This window comes from Rana temporaria, chromosome 5 (assembly GCF_905171775.1).
Source record: "Rana temporaria chromosome 5, aRanTem1.1, whole genome shotgun sequence".
In the NCBI taxonomy this organism is placed as follows: domain Eukaryota; kingdom Metazoa; phylum Chordata; class Amphibia; order Anura; family Ranidae; genus Rana; species Rana temporaria.
In genome coordinates, this window is record NC_053493.1 from 390860737 (window position 1) to 390882695 (window position 21959).

Sequence of the window (21959 nt, forward strand, 5' to 3'; positions counted from 1 at the left end):
CCCCGCAGCTCCAATCCCCCTCTCCCTTACTATGGCTTTCACAGCTCTGGCCAATAAGGGAAGGGGGCACTTCAACTCCCTGCACATATTTCTCCCCGCCTCCACCCTCCCCCTTGTGCAGTGCGCTCACGACCGGGTCCGAAGCTCCGTGACCGCGCCCAGGAGCTGAAGAACGGGGAGAGGCGAGTGTAAACAAACCTTCCCCGTTCTTCATTGTGGCAATGTCAGTGATCGTCTGTTCCCCCGATATAGGGAACGACGATCACTGATGTCACACGTCCACCCCCGCCCCCCTACAGTTAGAAACACATATGAGGCTCAGGTCACACTTAACCCCTTCAGCGCCCCCTAGTGGTTAACTGAAATTGTCATTTTCACAGTAATCACAGTGCATTTTTATAGCACTTTTCGCTGTGAAAATGACAATGGTCCCAAAAATGTGTCAAAATTGGCCGAAGTGTCTGCCATAATGTCGCAGTCACGAAAAAAAAAAAAATCACTGATCACCGCCATTAGTAGTAAAAAAAAAATTATTAATAAAAATGCAATAAAACTATCCCCTATTTTGTAAACGCTATAAATTTTGCGCAAACCAATCGATAAACGCTTATTGCGATTTTTTACAACCAAAAATAGGTAGAAGAATACGTATCGGCCTAAACTGAGGAAAAACATTTTTTTTTTAAACCTTTTTTCGGGATATTTATTATAGCAAAAAGTAAAAAATATTTTTTTTTTTTTCAAAATTGTCACACTATTTTTGTTTATAGCGCAAAAAATAAAAAAACGCAGAGGTGATCAAATACCACCAAAATAAAGCTCTATTTGTGGGGAAAAAAGGACGCCAATTTTGTTTGGGAGCCACGTCGCACACCTTAACTGGTTAAATTGAATGGGTTGTTTTACAAGGTGAGGGTTTGCATATACTTTACACATAGCACAGTGGAACATCTATGGACATTACTTGTATCCAACAGTCTGCTTCCTGGTAAAGTCTTGCTGGAGTACAAAGGTCAACCGCCTAAAACCACAAGTTCCCTTGGAAACCTTTGCCGTCCACCCCGCATTCCTGATCTCTCCGGAAAACTCAGAGCTGTTTTCCTAAACTTCAACTTCAACTTCAGAGACCACTCAAAGCTTGTGATCTGCAGCCTGGCACATAGCCAAAGGAGACCAGTCATGTGAACCAATGGCAACACCTTGGCTACACCCAAGCTCACAAAGACACCAAGCAAATAAAGATATCTAGGTTTAGATGGTTCTTCCGTCAGAAAGCCATGATAGATTATATATATATATTTTTTTTTATTTTATTTTTTTAAATCAGATTTAAAGAATATCTTAACCTAATTAACCACTTGAGCCCCAGAGAATTTGGCTGCCAAATGACCAGCCCACTTTTTGCCATTCGGCACTGCGTCGCTTTAACTGACAATTGTGCAGTCGTGCGACGTGGCTCCCAAACAAAATTGACGTCCTTTTGCCTCATATAGCAGGGGCAACTTTACGTGTCGCAAATCTAACATAAACGTCGTATCTTCACTGCGTCGACCGCGCGTACGGGGAATTCGCGTAATTTGCATACTCGATCGGGAAAACCTAGCGGGGGAAAAAAAAATTGCATTTAAGATCCGACAGCGTAAGAGCCTTGCGCCTGTCGGATCTAATGGATATCTATGCGTAACTGATTCTAAGAATCAGTCGCATAGATACGACGGCCCAGATTAGGACTTACGACGGCGCACATGGCGTTGCGCCATCGTAAGCCCTTTCTGAATCTGGGCCTAATTGTTTTAAAAACGTGCATTACAAAAACGCAAAATGCACCTGAAATATGCAAACTGCAAAATATGCAAACTGCTCCAACCATAAATTGTGTCCACGTGTCCTCATCGGGGAACTGGGATTAAACAAGTTGTTTCCAGCTTTACAGCCACAATTAATTTGTAGATAGCGATCAGGTCTTCCTTTAAGGACCTTCTCACTTAAAGCGGAGGTTCACCCTTAGAGGGCACTTTTCCCCCTTAGATTCCTGCTCGTTTTTACTAGGGGAATCGGCTATTTGTTTTAAAATATGTGCAGTACTTACCCGTTTACGAGATGCATCCTCTCCGTCGCTTCCGGGTATGGGCTGCGGGAATGGGCGTTCCTTCTTGATTGACAGGCTTCCGAGAGGCTTCCGACGGTCGCATCCATCGCGTCACGATTTTCCGAAAGAAGCCGAACGTCGGTGCGCAGGCGCAGTATAGAGCCGCACCGACGTTCGGCTTCTTTCGGCTACGAGTGACGCGATGGATGCGACCGTCGGAAGCCTCTCGGAAGACTGTCAATCAAGAAGGAACGCCCGCTCCCGAAGACCCATACCCAGAAGCGACGGAAGAAGATGCATCTCGAAAACGGTAAGTACTGCTCATATTTTAAAACAAATAGCCGATTCCCCTAGACCAAACGAGCAGGAATCTAAGGGGAAAAAATGTTTTTTTAATAAATGGGTGAACTCCCGCTTTAATCGTCCTGTGGAAAGATTTCCTCTCTATTCATTTTCCAGTGACCACATTATGGATCCCCACATTGCCCCTTCTGACGACTATGGTCACTGGGACAAATAGTGAATGATCTCCTCAATAAGGTTATAAAAGCATAATAGAGATTCTAATCCTTCCCTACTCTATCCAAAACGTATAGAAAAAAGAAGAATAAGAAAAAAAAGAAGAAAAGAAAAAAGAAGAAAGGAGAAAGAAGAATTTGATCTGAAGTTCTCCTCTAATGCCTTGTACACACGATCGGAATTTCCGTCAGGAAAAACGTATTTTTCAGACTGAATTCCGTTCAAGCTGTCTTGCATACACACGGACACACCAAATTCCGACCGTCAAGAACGCGGTGACGTACAACATTACGATGAGCCAAAAAAAAAAAAAAAGAAGTTCAATGCTTCCGAGCATGCAACGACTTTATTCTGAGCATGCCTGTTCTTTTCTTCGTCAGAGTTCCATACAGACGAACGGAATTTCCGATAGAAGTTTTTTACATAGAAAAAAAAAAAAAGGAGAACATTTCCTCTTTCTCAGGCCCCGTACACACAACCGTTTTCCTCAACAAAATCCATCAAGAAACTTGGTGGCAGAGCTTTTTTGCCGAGGAAAACGGTCGTGTGAATGTTTTTCGTTGAGAAAACTGACGTGGATCTCGATGAGACAAAAAGAGAACATGTTCTCTTTTTTGTCGTCGGGAGTCTCAATTTCCTCGTCGTGTTTCTCGTCGGGCTGGTTTACGACAAGAAACACGTTCGTGTGTATGCTTAGAAACCCGCGCATGCTCAGAATAAAGTATGAGACGGGAGCGCACCTTCGGGAAAAGTAGCGTTCGTAATGGAGATTGAAAAGCACAAATCGCCTCACACCAAACTTTTACTTAACGCGCAGTAACATGAGATTAGCAAAAGCAGCCCCAAGGGTGGCGCCAGTGGAATCGAACTTCCCCTTTATAGTGCCGTCGTACGTGTTTTACGTCACCGCATTTGAGAACGACGAGTTTTTGTCTTGACTGTGTGTACGCAAAGAAAGCTCGACAAGATTCTCGACAAGCCTGACAAGAAATTTGTCGAGGAAAACGTTGTTTCTTTTACGTCAGGATTCTCGGTCGTGTGTACGAGGCCCAAGTCTGTCGGAATTTCAAAGGAAAAACTCAGATGAGGCACACACACGGTCAGAATATCTGATGGAAAAATTCAGTCGGACTTCGATCGTGTGTACAAGGCATAAGGCCTAGCTTTAAAAAGAGTTCAGAAGAGTTAACATTTCAGCCATGTTTTGTTTTTGGACAAAGCCCTCAAGCACTTTCAAGGTCACCATCAATCAGCACAACCCCGCCCAGCAGATTTCCAACGTCAAACTACATCACACCGGCTGCCCTGAGTGACCATGAACTAAAGGTTAGAAACCTATTCAGGTTTTACTAAAAGCAACTCACTTGAATCTGAGGCCAGCCATCTTTTTCTGGAACTACTGTACAATTTTTCTCTTGGCAGCCATGGCAGCGATATTCATCTTATTGATAGAAGAATTCTCATCACCCTGCTCCTGCAATTGCCCTGCCCATAGTAGACATGGAGACCGCATATGGTCGCCTTTGGGTTTCCCATAGCCAAGATGGCTGCCGCAAATTAGTGACGTTCAAGGGTGCAAGAGAGAGCTAGAGATACGGGGGAAGGGTGTGCCTGTCACTCCGCTTCCTGCCGGTATAGAGGTCGTGCTCAAAGACCTGGTGGCCGTGGAGGCCCTGATAACTAATCTATGAATCAGAGTCCACCGGATTATTGGGATCTACCCATGGGAAAAAAAACGCACAGAGGGTTCTTTCCCTATGTGATGTCAAATAACCCCAGCTCTAGTGACTCATTGCCGTATGGTATTTGGGTCCATAATTTTCGGTAAGCATACCCAAATTATCTGTGGTGGTGGATATTGTCATGTTGGTGGTAGTCACTGTTTATGGATCGAAAATCACGAATGGTCATTTATGAGGACTGTTAATATGTTGGACACTTTTACCCGATCAATAGGTTTCTGGGACTTGAACCAATCACCTCTTAATTTGTGCACTTTATACATGTATTGTATTTGTGTATTCATATTTTAATTGAGCGCAACACTGGTTTATTATTACACAATATATGTCAATTGTGGTGCTAGCCGCTATTGTTAGTCTATAAGTGCGGTAATATTTATATGAATACAATATACGTTTTATTTTCGGACAAAGACCTCAAGCACTTTCAAGGCCGCCATTAATCAGAGCAACCCCGCCTAGCACTGGAGACGCATTGCTTTTCAGCAGATTTCCAGGGCCAAACTGCATCACACCGGCTGTCCTGAGTGACCATGAATTAAAGGTTACTGTTAAAGTGTTCAGTTTAACTAAAAACGACTCGCTTGGATCTGCAGCCAGACATTATTTTCTAGAACTACTGTACAATTTCTCTCCTGGCAGCGATATTCATCTTATTGGCATAGGAATTCCCATCACCTTGCTCCTGCAATTACCGTATATACTCGAGTATAAGTCAAGTTTTTCAGCACATTTTTTTGTGCTGAACATGCCCCCCTCGGCTTATACTCGAGTCACCTTTTTGCGACTGATCTCCCGGATTTTGGGGACCCGGTACCGTCCGGCCGTAGGTCCCCTGGACCCCAAACTTGGCACACATGTAGCTCTTCCTCTACAAGTGTGCAAAGTTTGTTGTTGGGGGACCTACGGCCGGGGAGCACCAATTTTTCAAAGCCAGGCACCCTTTCCATAGATTGCCATGTTAAATGGTAATTTCTCCAGTGACTTTGGGGACCCTATACTGGCCGGTCGTAGGTCTTCTGGACCTGGAACTTGGCACACATGTAGCCCCATTTCTTCTCTACAAGTGTGCAAAGTTTGTTGTCTGGAGGACCTACGGCGAAGGAGCACCGATTTTTCAAACCCAGGCACCCCTTCTATAGACTCCCGTGTTAAACGTCAGTTTAGTCATGGACACAGTGAGGCATGGGCACAGCAAAGCAAAGTGAGGCATGCAGATGGATACAGTGAGGCATGCAGATGGACACCCTAGGCTTATACTCGAGTCAATACGTTTTCCCATTTTTTTTGTGGTAAAATTAGGTGCCTCGGCTTATATTTGGGTCGGCTTGTACTCGAGTATATACACGGTATGTCAGGGCTGTCCAAACTTTTTTCAAAGAGGGCCAGATTTGATGAAGTAAACATGCTTGAGGGCCGACTATTTTGCCTGACATTCTTTGAACGATTTAAATTCGGTCTAAGTGTTTTTGTCCGAGCAACTAATACACGGCCCAACAAGAATTCTCTTGCCTTTGTGGCTGTGTGTGGTGAAGAGATGAGCTTGGGCGTGTTATTTGGATACACTGTATATATCTCTTTTGTGGCCCCAATGAATCCCAGAGCGCTGCTCAGGACCAAGGATGAGCTTGGGCATGTTATTTGGATATACCGTATTTATCGGCGTATAACAAGCACAGGCTTACCATTGCCATGAATGCAGCCTCACATGTGCCATGAATGCAGCCTCACAGTCACATGTGCCATGAATGCAGCCTCACATGTGCCATGAATGCAGCCTCACATGTGCCATGAATGCAGCCTCACATGTGCCATGAATGCAGCCTCACATGTGCCATAAATGCAGCCTTGAAGGGGGGCGGGACGAGTGCCGACAGATTACAAACAGGAGAATCTCTTGTTTACTCTTTGGCCTCTTTAATACAAAGTCCTGCCTCCTATGATGGACAGAACAGTCATCCAATGGCATCCCAGGAGACGGGACTTCCAATAGAGACACTGCTGAGTAAACAGGAGATTCTTGCTCGTCCTGCCCCCTTCCTGTCCCCTCCAAGGCAGCACCGATAATTACGGTATATATCTTTTGTGGCCCTGGGGGCCACAAACAATATATATATCCAAATCCCCAGGGGGGCCATATTAAATCAACAGGGGGGCCGCATTTGGCCCACGGGCCGGACTTTGGACATGCCTGGTTAAGGTTGATGCTCTGTGCAGGCCACTCAAGTTCCTCCACAGCTAACTCATCAAGCCATGTCTCCATGGAGTTGGCTTTGATCACAGGGGTACAGTCATACTGGAACAGAAAACAGTTGCAAAAGGTTGGAAATGCATACTTGAGTTCCTCTACCCCAAACTCATCAAACCATGGCTCTATGGAGCTGGCACTATGATGCTGGAACAGCCTTCCCTAAACTGGTTCCACAAGGTTGAAAGTGCACAATTGTGTAAAATGTCTTTGTATGACGTAGTATTAGCAATACCTTTCACTGGAAACAGCCACCGTGTTTCCCCGAAAATAAGACCTATCCCAAAAATAAGACCTACTGTTATTTTCCAGGAGGGTTGCAATATAAGCCCTACCCCGAAAATAAGCCCTAGTTTAAAATGCTTGTAAAATCTTATAATCCAATCTATTACAGTAGTTTTAAAATGTACAATGCGTGTGTTTCTGTAATATAAATGCGGGGAAGAGAGCACCGGTGGGTCATAGAAGCGCAGAGCGGTGCTATAAAAAAGGTATTTGGCACAATTATATTACAGAAGCACACATTGTACATTATATACTACTATAATAGAGTGGATTATAGGATTTTACAAGCTTTTTAACTCAGTTCACACTGGGGATTCATGTCAGGCAGGGAAGAAGAGGGGAAGAGAAAACAGCACATTACATGTTAGGACCTACCCCAAAAATAAGCCCTACTGTGTCTTTTGTTGCCAAAATTAATATAAGACCCGGGATTATTTTCAGGGAAACATGGTAGGCTCATTTTAAAGGGCTGCCCACATTTGGTGTATTTATCAAAGCAAGAGACGACTGCAACTAAAAAGGAAAAAACGTACTTTGCCTTTTATCAGACATGGGCTTTTCTTTACTACAATGGACTTCAAAATGTAACTGGGCATAAAATAAAAATAAAAAACACAAACAAGTCAATCGATTTTGTCAGCTCCCACCTTAGCTGGTCTCCGATGATGTCTATTTCCCCCTTCTGCTCCCGATCCGTGGCGATCTTCAGGACTGCCAGGCTGATCGAATCCATCTCTGCTGAGACAAACCAAACAGGAATTAAAAGAGCCATTGATGAAATGCCAGTAATACCCAGCATTCCAAACCCGTCTCTAGCCAGTCATTCAAGGCTTATTTTCCTACACACACGCACTTGTTAGCCCAAAGCCCAATGGCTGCATTTAGCGCATACACTGCTGCTTTCTGTGTCACTCATTTACTACTAAACCCTCTAAAGCGCTCATACACGGAAATCTTTGTCCATTCATTAACACATGAGCCAACATACTCTATGCAGGGAAATTTGAGGGGGAGGCCAACCAAGAAAGAAGGTGGATGCAGTTATGATGACCACAAGCTGCAAAACCTTTTTTTTAAAAGCAACCAAATCCTCCTGTGCGGCTTTAAAGCAAATTGAACTCCGGCCTTCCCTTCAGTCGCACAGATGTACAAAGGGTGAATAAAAATCAATGATTTAAAAAAAAAAAAAAAAACATTTTTTTTGTTTTTGTTTTATCAAATTTATTTTAGTAAAATGCTTTTGAAGTAAAAATCTAAGATAGTTTAATATTTAACATATATTAACCATTTATTTTATTCAGCATGAAATGGAGCTTAGTTGTGTAGCATGAAGCTGTATATTCTGCAAGCTGAAACAACATGCACTGCATTAATGCAGGATTGTTGGGTACAGGGTTCGTCCAACCCTGGGCGCCAGGTCGCAATTGCGACTAGAATTAGCGACCTGGCGCTTGTGGTGGCACAGCTGGGGTATCCTGTGTCTCCGTTCGCCCCCACCTCCCCCGCCACGCGATCATGTTGGGCCACGCCGGCTGGTAATTGAGCAACAAATGGAAAAAGAAAATATGGACAGCCGCACTCCAAAAAACCTTGATGTTGTCTTTATTTAAAAAAGGAAAAATGCACTACAAGTCACAGCACACAACACGGGAGTAAAACAGCTGACGTGTTTCGCACTATAAATGAGTGCTTAATCATAGCTTAATTGAAAGCCGCGGACGGTAATTGAGGCCGCGGCTTTGCTGCCTTGTGCAGGCCTATGCTTCCTTCTGTGATCTGGCGTCATTAATGGAGCTTCCCCTGTCTGTTTTCACTGCCATCTCCTTCCCTCTAATTAGAACCCCCAAACATTACATATTTTTTATTCTAACACCCTAGAGAATAAAATGGCGGTCGTTGCAATACTTTCTGTCACACCGTATTTGCGCAGCGGTCTTACAAGCGCACTTTTTTTGAGAAAAAAATACACTTTTTTTAATTAAAAAATAAGACAATAGTAAAGTTAGCCCAATTTTTTTTATATTGTGAAAGATAAGTTAACGCCAAGTAAATTGATACCCAACATGTCACACTTCAAAATTGCGTCCGCTCGTGGAATGGCGACAAACTTTTACCCTTTAAAATTTCCATAGGCGACGTTTAAAAAATTCTATAGGTTGCATGTTTTAAGTTACAGAAGAGGTCTGGAATTTTTGCTCTTACTCTACCAATCACGGCGAAACCTCACATGTGTGGTTTGAACACCGATTTCATATGCGGGCGCTACTCACGTATGCGTTCACTTCTGCGCGCGAGCTCGGCAGGAACTCCGCTTTAAAGGGGTGTTCCAGCCTGTTTTTAAGTTTATTAAAAGTCAGCAGCTACAAAAAGTGTAGCTGCTGGCTTTTAATAAAAAGAGACTTACCTGCTCCACGGTTCCAGCGACGCGCCGGCCGGGGCTCCGCTCCTCGCCCCCCCAGGCGGCGTCTTCATTCCTAGTGTGGGCACCCGGCAGTGACAGCTTTCGGCTTCACGGCCGGGCACCCACTGCGCATGCGCGAGCGGCACTGCGCATGCGCGAGCGGCGCCATCCGATTGGACAGGCGCTCGCCTACAGGGAGGGGCTGCAATAAGGCGATTAAGCTATTCGCCTTACCAGCCCCTCGGCGGAAGGAGGAAGTGGGACAGGAAGTCCCACTCCTCCTGAAGCCCCCACTCCCCCCCCCCCAAAAAAATGACATGCCAAATGTGGCATGTAAGGGGGCAAGGAGTGGATTAAGCGGAAGTTCCATTTTTAGGTGGAACTCCGCTTTAAGTCCGATGGATTTCTGTACACACGGCAGGACTTTGCACCATAGGACTTTTGTTGCCGGAAAGTTTGTCCGTTTGAAGAGCGAACTTTTGTCCGATGAAAACCGAAAAAAAGTTTGCCCAGAAGACCCCCCAGGCTTAATAAGCATCCCGCTCTCATATACATTATTTATCATAGTTACCACCCCAGACCAAAAGCGATGGAGTTTAGGGCATCTCCATAGCATGTGTATTAAATTGGCTGCTCTCCCTTTACGCAGTTGTCCTTCTTGTACCCCTTTAATGGTCATTCTTTGATAAATGGAGAAATTGCCAAACTCACAGCTGATTTTACAGGGCTGCATTCAGCTCCGGTAGCTTTGGCAATTTCTTCCAGGGTGATTGATCTGCTGAACCTTGGATGGCCTTATGGGCCCAACTCTATTTTGCTGTTAGAGCTCTTGCCTCATGTGATGACAGTGGAATAATCGGTGTAAAAATTGCAACATAGGCAAGTGTTTTTTTTTTGACTGAGGAGTGTGATACAAGTGGTTATCTGCCCCTCTGCACGCTCTCCACCCTTTGTTCCCCCTGTTGCGTTTTTCCTGGTGCTTGAATGTCTTCATTTGACTGTTTGGTTTAGCTGTAGCCAATTCCATTATTGATTGGTCCTCTTGTTCACAGTTCACCCGCTTCTGCTTTTTGGCTTCAACTGCTGTGGGTCTTCCTTGTCCTTCTCTTTTTGTGTAGTCTCGTTTCTGACTTCAGTTGGGCTCTTTTCTCCTACCTCTGCCACCTGCAGGATATAGTTGTGGCATGTTCGATGGTGGGTACCGCTCCCCCTGCTGTATTGTTTGGTACAGCTGGGAGGACATCTCCAAAGTTTTCTTATTCAGAGGGTCCTGAAGGTCTAGAAACATCTGACTTGCTTCCCTGATTATCAGCACCAGTTTTCTGTGCACAACCTAATGCCCCGTACACACGTACTGGGTTTCCCGGCTGACTTTTTACCACCGGGAAACCCGAGGGGAAAGCCGAGAGCCGGCTCGGCAGCCTTTTCCCCCTACACAACTGCCATGAGAGCTTTGGCCAGGAAACCCGGCCGTGTGTATGTTCCACCGCAGTGTTTCCCATACACACTGGCCGTGTGTATGAGGCATAACCGACATTGTCTCCATTTTTCCCTCTGTTTTCACATTTAGGGCTCTCTCGTTTCGAGTTGCCTTTTCTTGGACATTCTTTGGCACCTTTAGGATTAGTGTACTTCTCTCCGAGGACAAACGCTCAGTTGGTGGTAACTCAGTGGATGTGCTGATCACAGAATCTTTTTTCATCTCCCGCTGATTCTTCCAACCTCAACAAATTCCAATATTTTTAGGGTCTTCTGCCTTTTCCTTTTGCCAGTTGGTCTTGCCTCCTAATGATTTTTTCCCCACATACTCTTTTCTCATTGGAGCAGCCCGTCCCACCTTTTCTGGTTTTGGCCCGTCACATACTTTGTTCTTGTTTCAAATGCAAGGTGAATGCCTAGGTTTTCACATTTATCCACTGGATTGGTGGCGTTGTTGTCCGCCACTGGGGTCCTGAGGGAGACAACAGTATTTATCGTGCCCTGATGGGGTTCATTTAAATGATCGGCCTAAATATGTTAATCTCGGCCTACAATCTGGTGCCGAACAAGTGCTGGCTGAGGTGGGGCACTCATCAGTGTACCACTGACTTGCGTGTGGCGGTTTTGACCTTGCCAGCAATTGATGTTGCTTTATGGGCTATGCCCTCAAATTAAATTCTAGGGTCAGTCTAATGCCCTGTCTGGCACTGATGGCAAGGACAGGCCTCTTAGGCTATGTGAGTTTATGTTTTATGGGTTCTCATGGTATACAGTGACTGGCATTGTTGTTTGGTACATTTGGAAAGTTGTACTTTTGAAAAGTTCAATAAAGCTGTGGCCTTGCTTTATTTCCAACCTAATCAGTTTCCTTGTCTTTTTGGGGGGGCAAAGTATTGGTTTATTTGTTGGTTATAAACAAGCCTATGCTTCTCAGCAGTCAAGTATTGGGACACCTGCCTTTATATCCACAAAAACTTTAATGGCATCCCAGTCTTAGTCCGTAGGGTTCAATATTGAGTTGGCCCACTCTTTGCAGCGATAACAGCTTCAGCTCTTCTGGGAAGGTTGTCCACAAGGTTTAGGAGCGTATCTATGGGAATGTTTGACCATTCTTCCAGAAGTGCATTTGTGAGGTCAGGCACTGATGGTGGTCGAGAAGGCCTGGCTCACAGTCTCCGCTCTAATTCATCCCAAAGGTGTTCTATCGGGTTGGGGTCAGGCCAATCAAGTTACTCCACCCCAAACTCGCTCGACCGTGCTTTTTGCACTGGTCCAAATCATTTGGTGGGGATTATTTTTCAGGGGTTGGGCTTGGCCCCTTAGATCCAGTAAAGGGAACTCTTAAGGCGTCAGCGTACCATGATATTTTGGACAATTTCATGCTCTCAACTTTGTGGGAACAGTTTGGGGGTGGCCCCTTCCTGTTCCGACATGACTGCGCACCAGTGCACAAAGCAAGGTCAACTCAAAATAACACAGCCATTAATGTCTAAACCTCTGGCAACAAAAGTGAGTACACCTCTAAGTGAAAATGTCCAAATTTACCTTTATTGACCTTTATTTTCCAGCACTGCCTTAACCCTCTTGGGCATGGAGTTCATCAGAGCTTCACAGGCTGCCACTGGAGTCCTCTTCCACTCCTCCATGATGACATCACGGAGCTGGTGGATGTTAGAGACCTTGCGCTCCTCAACCTTCCGTTTGAGGATGCTCAATAGGGTTTAGGTCTGGAGACATGTGTAGCACTACCCCCGCAGGAGCTGCTGGTTTAAATTTGGGCCTGCACATTACCTCACTATTCATTGTCTAGGGGATGAGAGTCTATAGAAACCTTAATGTCCACACAAGTTGTAAATTCTTTCTGGTTAAAGCGGGAGTTCACCCATTAAGCTATTTTTTTAAACAATCCCCTTAGATGGATGCTCGTTTTGTCTAGGGGAATCAGCTAGTCGTTTTAAAATATGAGCCGTACTTACCGTTTTCGAGATGCATCTTCTCCGTCGCTTCCGGGTATAGGTCTTCGGGAGCGGGCGTTCCTTCTTGATTGACAGTCTTCCGAGAGGCTTCCGACGGTCGCATCCATCGCGTCACTAGTAGCCGAAAGAAGCCGAACGTCGGTGCGGCTCTATACTGCGCCTGCGCACCGACGTTCGGCTTCTTTCGGAAAATCGTGACGCGATGGATGCGACCGTCGGAAGCCTCTCGGAAGACTGTCAATCAAAATAGTCCCGCAGCCCATACCCGGAAGCGACGGAGAGGATGCATCTCGTAAACCGTAAGTACGGCTCATATTTTAAAACAACTAGCCGATTCCCCTAGACAAAACGAGCATCCATCTAAGGGGAAAAAGTATATTGTACGGGTGAACCTCCGCTTTAAGCTTTATTTCCCATAAACTTGTACAGGGATGGAGGGTCAGGGGAAGGTTCAGGCACTCGATGCAGATCACTGAGGAACTTTTAAACTTCAAAAAGAGTCACACTCACCACTTTTCCCCCCGAGTGGGTACTGCTCATAGGCCCCTCTCACTGGCCTAGCAGCCGGGATGATGCACGGACAAAAGAAAGAAAGAATAACAGTCTCTGCCACAGACTTTAGTTTGATAAAGATGAACTGTTCAATAATCCTCTGCCACAGGATTTAGTATTCGGACATCCAGCCTTACAGTTTAGAGCCTTTAAACCGACCCGACACACTGTAAGGTAACATAGGCTATTGTGCATCCTCCAATAAAGTCACCAGGCCTTCCCGGAGATACCAGCCTTCCGCTCGGTCCTCTCCAGGACAGGTCCTCCCCTGGTTTCCTCCATTGAGTGGCTTCCTCCCTTAGGTCGGACAGCGCAGGACCACCTCCAAAGTATAGGCCCCCATCAGGACAACTGGGCCTACGTGGCAGGGATGCAGCCTCGGGCCAACGTGGCCTCGCGGCTGAAATCAAAAATCACATACCCCGAGCCCGGAGGGCCACGAGGCAAAAAGCCCCTAAAAATGGCGTCTGCCCCCTTAAGTACCCTTCCCCGGCATTCCTAGCGGGGAGACCACTCCCACTGGGCTGTTCCCAGGGAAAAGCACCCAATACACTCTGGCCTGCTTGTATTCCAACATTGGCCTGGGGTGGTAACGCCACCTACAGCCAACAAAGGGAAGTCCTTCAAACACAGCTATAGCCGAAACAGAGGCTGTTTTGGCCATAATCATACCAAAGTCTGAGCCAACTACCAGCTCAGACATACACTAAATTTAACATAGCCCCTGGTCATCAGGAGCAGGGTGCTACACATTCTTGGCCAGTCCATCACCTTTACCCTCAGATTCTTTAGCAAGGCAGTGGTCGTCTTGGAGGTGTGTTTGGGGTCATTATGTTGGAATACTGCCCTGCGGCCCAGTCTCAGAAGGCAGGGGATCATGCTCTGCTTCAGTATGTCACAGTATATGTTGCCATTCATGGCTCCCTCAATGAACTGTAGCTCCCCAGTGTCGGCAGCACTCATGCAGCCCCAGACCATGACACTCCCAACGCCATGCTTGACTGTAGGCAAGACACACTTATCTTTGTACTCCTCCCATGGTTGCCGCCACACACGCCTGACACCATCTGAACCAAATAAGTTTATCTTGGTCTCATCAAACCACAGGACATGGTTCCAGTAATACATGTCCTTAGTCTGCCTGTCTTCAGCAAACAGTTTTTCAGGCTTTCTTGTGCATCATCTTTGGAAGAGGCTTCCTTCTTCGATAACAGCCATGCAGACCAATTTGATGCAGTGTGCGGCGTGTGGTCTAAGCACTGACAGGCTGACCCTTCAACCTCTGCAGCAATGCTGGAGGCACTCAAACGTCTATTTCCCAAAGACAACATTTGGATATGACGCTGAGCACGTGCACTCAACTTCTTTGGTCGACCATGATGAGGCCTGTTCTGAGTGTAACCTGTCAAACTGCTGTATGGTCTTGGCCACTGTGCTACAGCTCAGTTTTAGGGTCTTTGCAATCTTCTTATAACCTAGGCCATCTTTATGTAGAGCATCAAATCTTTTTTTCAGATCCTCAGAGAGTTCTTTGCCATGGAGGTGCCATGTTGAACTTCCAGGGACCAGTATGAGAGAGTGAGAGCGATAACACCAAATTTAACACACCTGCTCCCCATTCACACCTGAGACCTTGTAACATTAACGAGTCACATGACACCGGGGAGGGAAAATTGCTAATTGGGCCCAGTTTGGACATTTTCACTTAGGAGTGTACTCACTTTTGTTGCCAGTGGTTTATACATTAAAAAATAAAAATTACACTGTTATACAAGCTGTACACTCACTACTTTACATTGTAGCAAAGTGTCATTTCTTCAGCGTTGTCACATGAATAGATAGAATAAAATATTTACAGAAATGCGAGGGGTGTACTCATTTTTGTGAGATACTGTGTGTGAACCCGGCCTCACATCTCGGCAGGTGGGGAAATTGCTGCGATCCCAAACCGCAGAGAAATGCACTGCACTCTACCAGATGTGTGGGAGTTCCATTAAATCTTACTGGGACCCCCAAGCATCGCCAACCATGGCATGATTTTGCAGGCACTAAACTGCATTGTGGCGCAGCAGCATGCGATTCAGTGCACTGCGATTTCATAAAAGGGTGGGGGAACTCTTTCCGGGTGTTTCTCACGGGGAGGGCAGCCAATGAAAATGTATTGGCTGCTCAAGGTGCGTACGTAAACGTGCATGCAAAAATGTGAATGGAGCCTTATGCCACGTACACACGATCCGAATATTGTACGAAAAATGTCGTCCGAGGAAGAATCATCCGATAATCGGATCGTTAGTACAGGGCTTCCGTAAGCCGATCACGACAGTTCATCCGATATTATTTTATCGGACATGCACGAAAATTTTCCTCGTACGATACCAGATCGTACGATTTTCGTTTGGTCAGTACAGTTGTCGCCTGAAAATACAATACAAATACATTACTACACATGACATCACTTCCGATTTTTTTATCTGTCGTGCGAGAATTTTCGTGACTTTAGCAACCTATTCAATTTCTACTTGCGACTAGTAAACCGAACTGTCGTCCGATTTTTGGATCGTGTGTACGTGGCATTAGTCTTACTACGGTACTTTGCAGAGCGCAGTATCCCATAGCAACCAATCATCTTCCAGCGTTACTATAAAAAGCAGCATATTTGGTTGTCACCGGTAACGGTGGTTCTTGCTCTCCATGCTGCCTTATTTATAGAGAGGAAATTATTAACCACATGGGATCCGCGCTATGGACGAAAGACGTCCACAGCGCGGCTCTCAAGTGTCGGGTGGACGTCCCTGGACGTCCTGTTGTTGTTGTTCCCCGTGCGCGCCGTGGGGAAACAACGTGCCCGGCGCATCGCCGATGCGAGTGCCTTGGCGGGCGTGATGTCCGCCAGACACCCGCGATCGTCGGTGACACAGCAGCACGTGGAGCTCTGTGTGTAAACACAGAGCTCCACGTGCTGTCAGGGAGAGAGGAGACCTCCCCCAGTCAGTCCCCTCCCCCCACACAGTTAGAACACACCCAGGGAATACATTTAACCCCTTCCTCACCCCCTAGTGTTAACCCCTTCACTGCCAGTCACATTTATACATTAATTAGTGCATTTTTATAGCACTGATCGCTGTATAAATGTGAATGGTCCTAAAATTGTGTCAAAAGTGTTCGATACGTCCACCGCAATATCGCAGGCCTGACAAAAAAAAAAATTGCAAATCGCCGCCATTACTAGTAAAAAAAAAAAAAAAAAAAAATCATAAATCTATCCCCTATTTTGTAGGCGCTATAACTTTTGCGCAAACCAATCAATATACGCTTATTGCGATTTTTTTTTAACAAAAATACGTAGAAGAATACGTATCAGCCTAAACAGAGGGAATTTTTTTTTTTTTTTTTTAATGGGATATTATTATTATTATAACAAAAAGTAAAAAATATTGTGTTTTCTTTCAAAATTTTCAGTTTTTTTATGTTTATAGCGCAAAAAAAAATAAAAAAAAATAAAAAAATAAATAAAAATCGCAGAGGTGATCAAATACCACCAAAAGGAAGCTCTATTTGTGGGGAAAAAATTATAAAAATATAATTTGGGTACAGTGTTGTATGACCGCGCAATCGTCATTCAAAATGCATCAGCGCTGAAAGCTGAAAATTGGTCTGGGTACGAAGGGGGTTTAAGTGACCAGTAATGAAGTGGTTAAGGAACACGCCGGAGCTCATTCTTAGTGGTAAGTATGACATATTTGTTTTTTAGTTTTTTATTTTAAAACAAACCTTTGGATATCGTTTACGACACCCCCAAATCGGTTCGCAGATCGCAGTGCGAACTGTCAAATGGTACAGAAATCGGCTCGCATGTGTGATTCGATTTCAATGCAGACCAAAAAAAAAAAAAAGGGGTCCGGGACCATTTTGGTGCGAATGCACCAGTGTGAACCCAGCCTCAGTGTCGCATCGATTAGAATAGTTGTATTGCTGACAATAGGATGCGACTTGTCAACTGTCTTGGAACTGTCAAATGGCATGACAAGTCACACCGGTGTGAACGGGTGCTTAGTGTCGCTTTCTGTACTGCCCTATATACGGCGTTTACATGCAGTCATATGGAATGAGTGGCTTTGTTTACAATTCCTCATAAAGGTACGCCCACCAGCAACGCAACACGTGGGTTACGCAACAGCAAGATTGACGTGCAAATTACGGTATCCCATAGCAACCAGACACAGCTTAGAGCACAGGAAGTTGGACACTCGCACGAGTGCCCCCAGGGAGAGCAGCTCTCCAACGGGGCATTCGAGAAGAGGAGCAGCCAGGAGTACTGCTGAGTAAGGATGAGCTCCAGCGTGTTCGCATAGTACACGTGCAGAGCCCGCCAGGAAGTCTGTACGGCGCTGCGCTAATCACAGCCAGGGAGACATTGTCCGATGCGCGGCTGCAGAGATCGGGAAATGTTTCCCTGGCTGTGATTAGCGCAGCGCCGTGCAGACTTCCTGGTGGGCTCTGCACGTGTACTATGCGAACACGCTGGAGCTCATCATTAGTGCTGAGGGACCCCAGAAGAGGAGGATCGGGCCACTCTGTGCAAAACCAACTGCAAAAAGGAGGAAAGTATGACGTGTTTGTTTTTTATTTTAAAACAAACCTTTAGATATTCTTTAACGACACCCCCAAATCCGTTCACAGATCGCAGTGTGAACTGTCAAAAGGTACAGGAATCGAATCGCATTTGTGTGATCCAATTTCGGTGCAGACAAAAAAAAGGGTCCTGCACCATTTAGGTGCGAATGCGATTTCAGCCATACAGTTTGTATGGCTGAATTTCGCATCGCACAGACAGCGCATGTCACGTCATGACAGCAATGTGGTGCGAATCATACGCAATGTCTGTGTTCGCACCAGTGTGAACCCAGCCTCAGTGTCACACTGATTAGAATAGTTGCATTGCTGAATAGGATGCGACTTGTCAACTGTCCTGGAACTGTCAAATGGCATGACAAGTCGCACCGGTGTGAACGGGTGCTTAGTGTTGCTTTCTGCGCTGCCCTATATACAGCTAGGGTTGCCACTTTTTCTTCAAGCCAAACCCGAACACTTTAATTTTTTTTTTTTTGGGGGGGGTGACACTAGTACACTAGTAGCTAGAGGATTATAATAAACCTGGGACACCTTTGTGGGCTCCAAAAAAAACAGTAATGTGGTGTGCATAGTGCCCCCTCACCCTCCTGTCAGGCCATGTTCCTGTCTAAATATTGTGTCCGGGTTTAAAGCGGAGCTCCACCCTAAAGTGGAACTCCCGCTGATCGGAACCCTCCCCCCCTCCGGTGTCACATTTGACACCTTTCAGGGGGAGGGGGGTGCAGATACCTGTCTAAAGACAGGTATTTGCACCCACTTCCGGCCACACAGTCTCGGGCATACTGCGGGCATGATGTCACCTCCCGTCCCCCCTAGTTGTGTTCTGGGAACACTCGGCTCCCAGTACACAGCGGGAGCCAATCGGCAGGCGTAGCGCGACTCGCGCATGCGCCGTAGGGAACCGGGCAGTGAAGCCGGAGCGCTTCACTTCCTGGTTCCCTCACCGAGGATGGCGGGGGGGGCAGCAGATTGATGAGCGATCGCTCGTCCTCTGCTGCGGACGGCGCTGGACTCCAGGACAGGTAAGTGTCCTAATATTAAACGTCAACAGCTGCAGTATTTGTAGCTGCTGGCTTTTAATTTTTTTTTTTTTCAGCGGACATCCGCTTTAAGGAGGACTGAAACCCGGACACATGATTTAAAAACCCAAACTGTCAGGGTGAATCCTGGACAGGTGGCAACCCTATATGCAGCGTTTACATGCAGTCATATGGCTTTGTTTACAATTCTTCATAAAGGTACGCCCGCCAGCAACGCAACACGCAGGTTACGCAACAACAGCAAGATTGACGTGCAAATCACGGTATCCCATAGCAACCAGACACAGCTTAGAGCACAGGAAGTTGGCTGCCAACTAGTTATTATGGTTTATGTAAATATAAAAAAAATATATAAAAACATGCTGCAACTACTAACCTGCAGTGTGTGATCTTCTCTGCGACTAACGCAGCAGCAGCAGCACCAGGGGCTTATTCGTCTCTGGGCTGGACGCTCGTTGATGCCTCCTACTTCAAGGACCCAGGCAGCACCCAGGCACAGAGGTGATCCAGGGACAGCACACAGAATGCAGGAGGGACTCTCGCATGTCCCTGCAAGGGCAAGACTGGGGTTGTAGAGAAGTTCAGCGTTGGGAGGTCAACTGGGCTGAACTTTGAGATCAGATGAGAAAAAAAAAAGTTCTCCTAAAGATCACAACTCACACCCTCCCTCCCTCCCTGGTTCACATGCACAGTGCTGCACTCCCACAATGCAGAGTCACCCTCCTGCCCCTCCAGCCCCACAATGCACGCTTCAGGACCAGGACTCCGGGGCCACTGGCTGCACCCAGCCCTGACACCTAGGCACTGGGAACAGCAACTCCTTGCAGCTTCTATTGTGCAATATGCCTGCCTGCATGGAGCTGCCAAAGTCTCCAGATCACAGCAAGCCAGTGATCACAGGGGAGGATCATGCAATATTTAGTCTGAATGATCACATGTTGTGTACAGCACATCAGAGACTGGCAGGAGTTCCTGGGAGAGACAGAAAAGCTACATTGTTACTGCACAGGGCTCTATGGCTCCCCTCCCCCCTCCACCCTTTTCCCTTTTTTTTTTTGCTTGGTTTGGAGACAGCTAGTTAAAGTGGGGGGAGGGAAGGACTGGGAGTTCCTCTACGGCGACTGGGAAGGTACAAGAGAAATCAAAACATAACCACGTTACATGCAAGCCGGCAGATTTCCGCTGTAACGTCTGCGATTATGGGTTGTGTTTCCTTTAATGCGATAGGTTGGTGTTGACACATTGTCTGATTTTTGCAGACGACACAAAGGTGTGCAATGGTGTTGATATTCCTGGAGGGGTTTGTAACGTGGAGTATTATATGATATTGTTCGAAGATTGGTCAGAGAAGAGGAAACTGCATCTCAGTTTCTAAATACAAAATAATGTACCGTATTTATCGCGGTATAACGCGCTCCCGCGTATACCGCGCACCCCTAAAGTTGCCCCCGAAATTCCTGTAAAAAAAAAATGTTATATGATTTCATTACTTACAGTTTAGGTGTCTTCCCAGCGTCCATCGTCCGGTCCGGCGTCCGTCTGCGGCCTCGATGGTGTCCTCCCGGCTTCTCCAGCGCGTGCCTCAAGTCGAGTCCCCGCGCTCAGTTCGAACGCCTCCGCCGACATATACCGAGTGCAGTACACTCGGGTACATTCGGCAAGGCTCGGCGTCGCTCACGCTCTGTGACGTTTATGCGTGAGCACGAGCGAAGCCGAGCCTGGCCGAATGTACCCGAGTGTACTGCACTCGGTATATGTCGGCGCAGGATTTCAAACTGAGCACGGGAAGCGGCTATTGGCGTATATAGCTCACCCACGATTTTCGCCTTATTTTAAGGGGAAAATAGTGCGCGATATACGCCGATAAATACGGTACCTACAGAAAAGGAATTCTGAGGAACATCAATAGAGGGGTCATCAGAAGGAAGGAGGTCCTGATTCCTCTATATAGATCTTTAGTTATCACTAGAGGGGTCACCAGAAGGAGGAAGGATGTCCTGATTCCTCTATATAGATCTTTATATCACTAGAGGGGTCATAAAAAAGAAAGGAGGTCCTGATTCCTCTATATAGATCTTTAGTTATCACCGGAGGGATCACCAGCAGAAGGAAGGAGGTCCTGATTCCTCTATATGGATCTTTAGCTATCACTGGAGGGATCATCAGCAGAAGGAAGGAGGTCTTGATTCCTCTATATATGGATCTTTATCTATCACTGGAGGGGTCACCAGCAGACGAAGGAGGTCCTGATTCCTCTATATGGATCTTTAGCTATCACTGGAGGGATCATCAGCAGAAGGAAGGAGGTCTTGATTCCTCTATATGGATCTTTAGCTATCACTGGAGGTGTCACCAGCAGACGAAGGATGTCTTGATTCCTCTATATTGATCTTTAGCTATCACTGGAGGGGTCACCAGCAGAGGAAGGAGGTCCTGATTCCTCTATATGGATCTTTAGCTATCACTGGAGGGGTCACCAGCAGAAGGAAGGAGGTCCTGATTCCTCTATATGGATCTTTAGCTATCACTGGAGGGGTCACCAGCAGACGAAGGAGGTCTTGATTCCTCTATATGGATCTTTAGCTATCACTGGAGGGCTCACCAGCAGAAGGAAGTAGGTCCTGATTCCTCTATATCAGTGGTTCTCAACCTGGGGGTCGGGACCCCCTTGGGGGTCAAATGATGATTTTCCAGGGGTCACCAAATCCTTGAATGTTCCTGAAGCCCGCACCCCTCTCCCAGCATTTTTGCGGTCACAAAGCAGGGCTGTCCCTGAAGCCCGTGCCCACCCACTCAGCCTCTTCGCAGCCACCCATTCAGTTCACAGCATGGCTGGGGGGCAGAGACTAGAGGTCAGCTGACTTGTGAGGAATCTGAAGTGGGAGGGGCTGGAGGAGACCCTATCTCTTGATTTCTGTAGAGGTGTCACTGCTACGAGACACCACAAAGTCAGAGACACAGTGAAGTCAAAGACATGGTGAATGACACTACCTGTG

The 21959-nt window shown here is 46.4% G+C and overlaps 1 protein-coding gene across 2 annotated transcripts in view; it reads right to left on the minus strand.

The window, feature by feature from the left end:
* DEPTOR (DEP domain containing MTOR interacting protein) overlaps positions 1 to 19991 on the minus strand; it is a 173754-nt gene extending 153763 nt beyond the window's left edge. Inside the window, exons 1-2 of one of the 2 annotated variants that reach the window (XM_040354915.1) lie at positions 19340 to 19991; positions 7531 to 7618 (exon numbers count right to left, since the gene is read on the minus strand). In XM_040354915.1, coding sequence (XP_040210849.1) covers positions 7531 to 7616 — 86 coding nt within the window. In that variant the 5' untranslated portion in view covers positions 7617 to 7618; positions 19340 to 19991. Of the gene's footprint in view, positions 1 to 7530; positions 7622 to 19339 lie in introns of both variants that reach the window. The other variant, XM_040354916.1, reaches the window with a different exon arrangement.
* Between the last annotated feature and the right edge of the window lie 1968 nt (positions 19992 to 21959).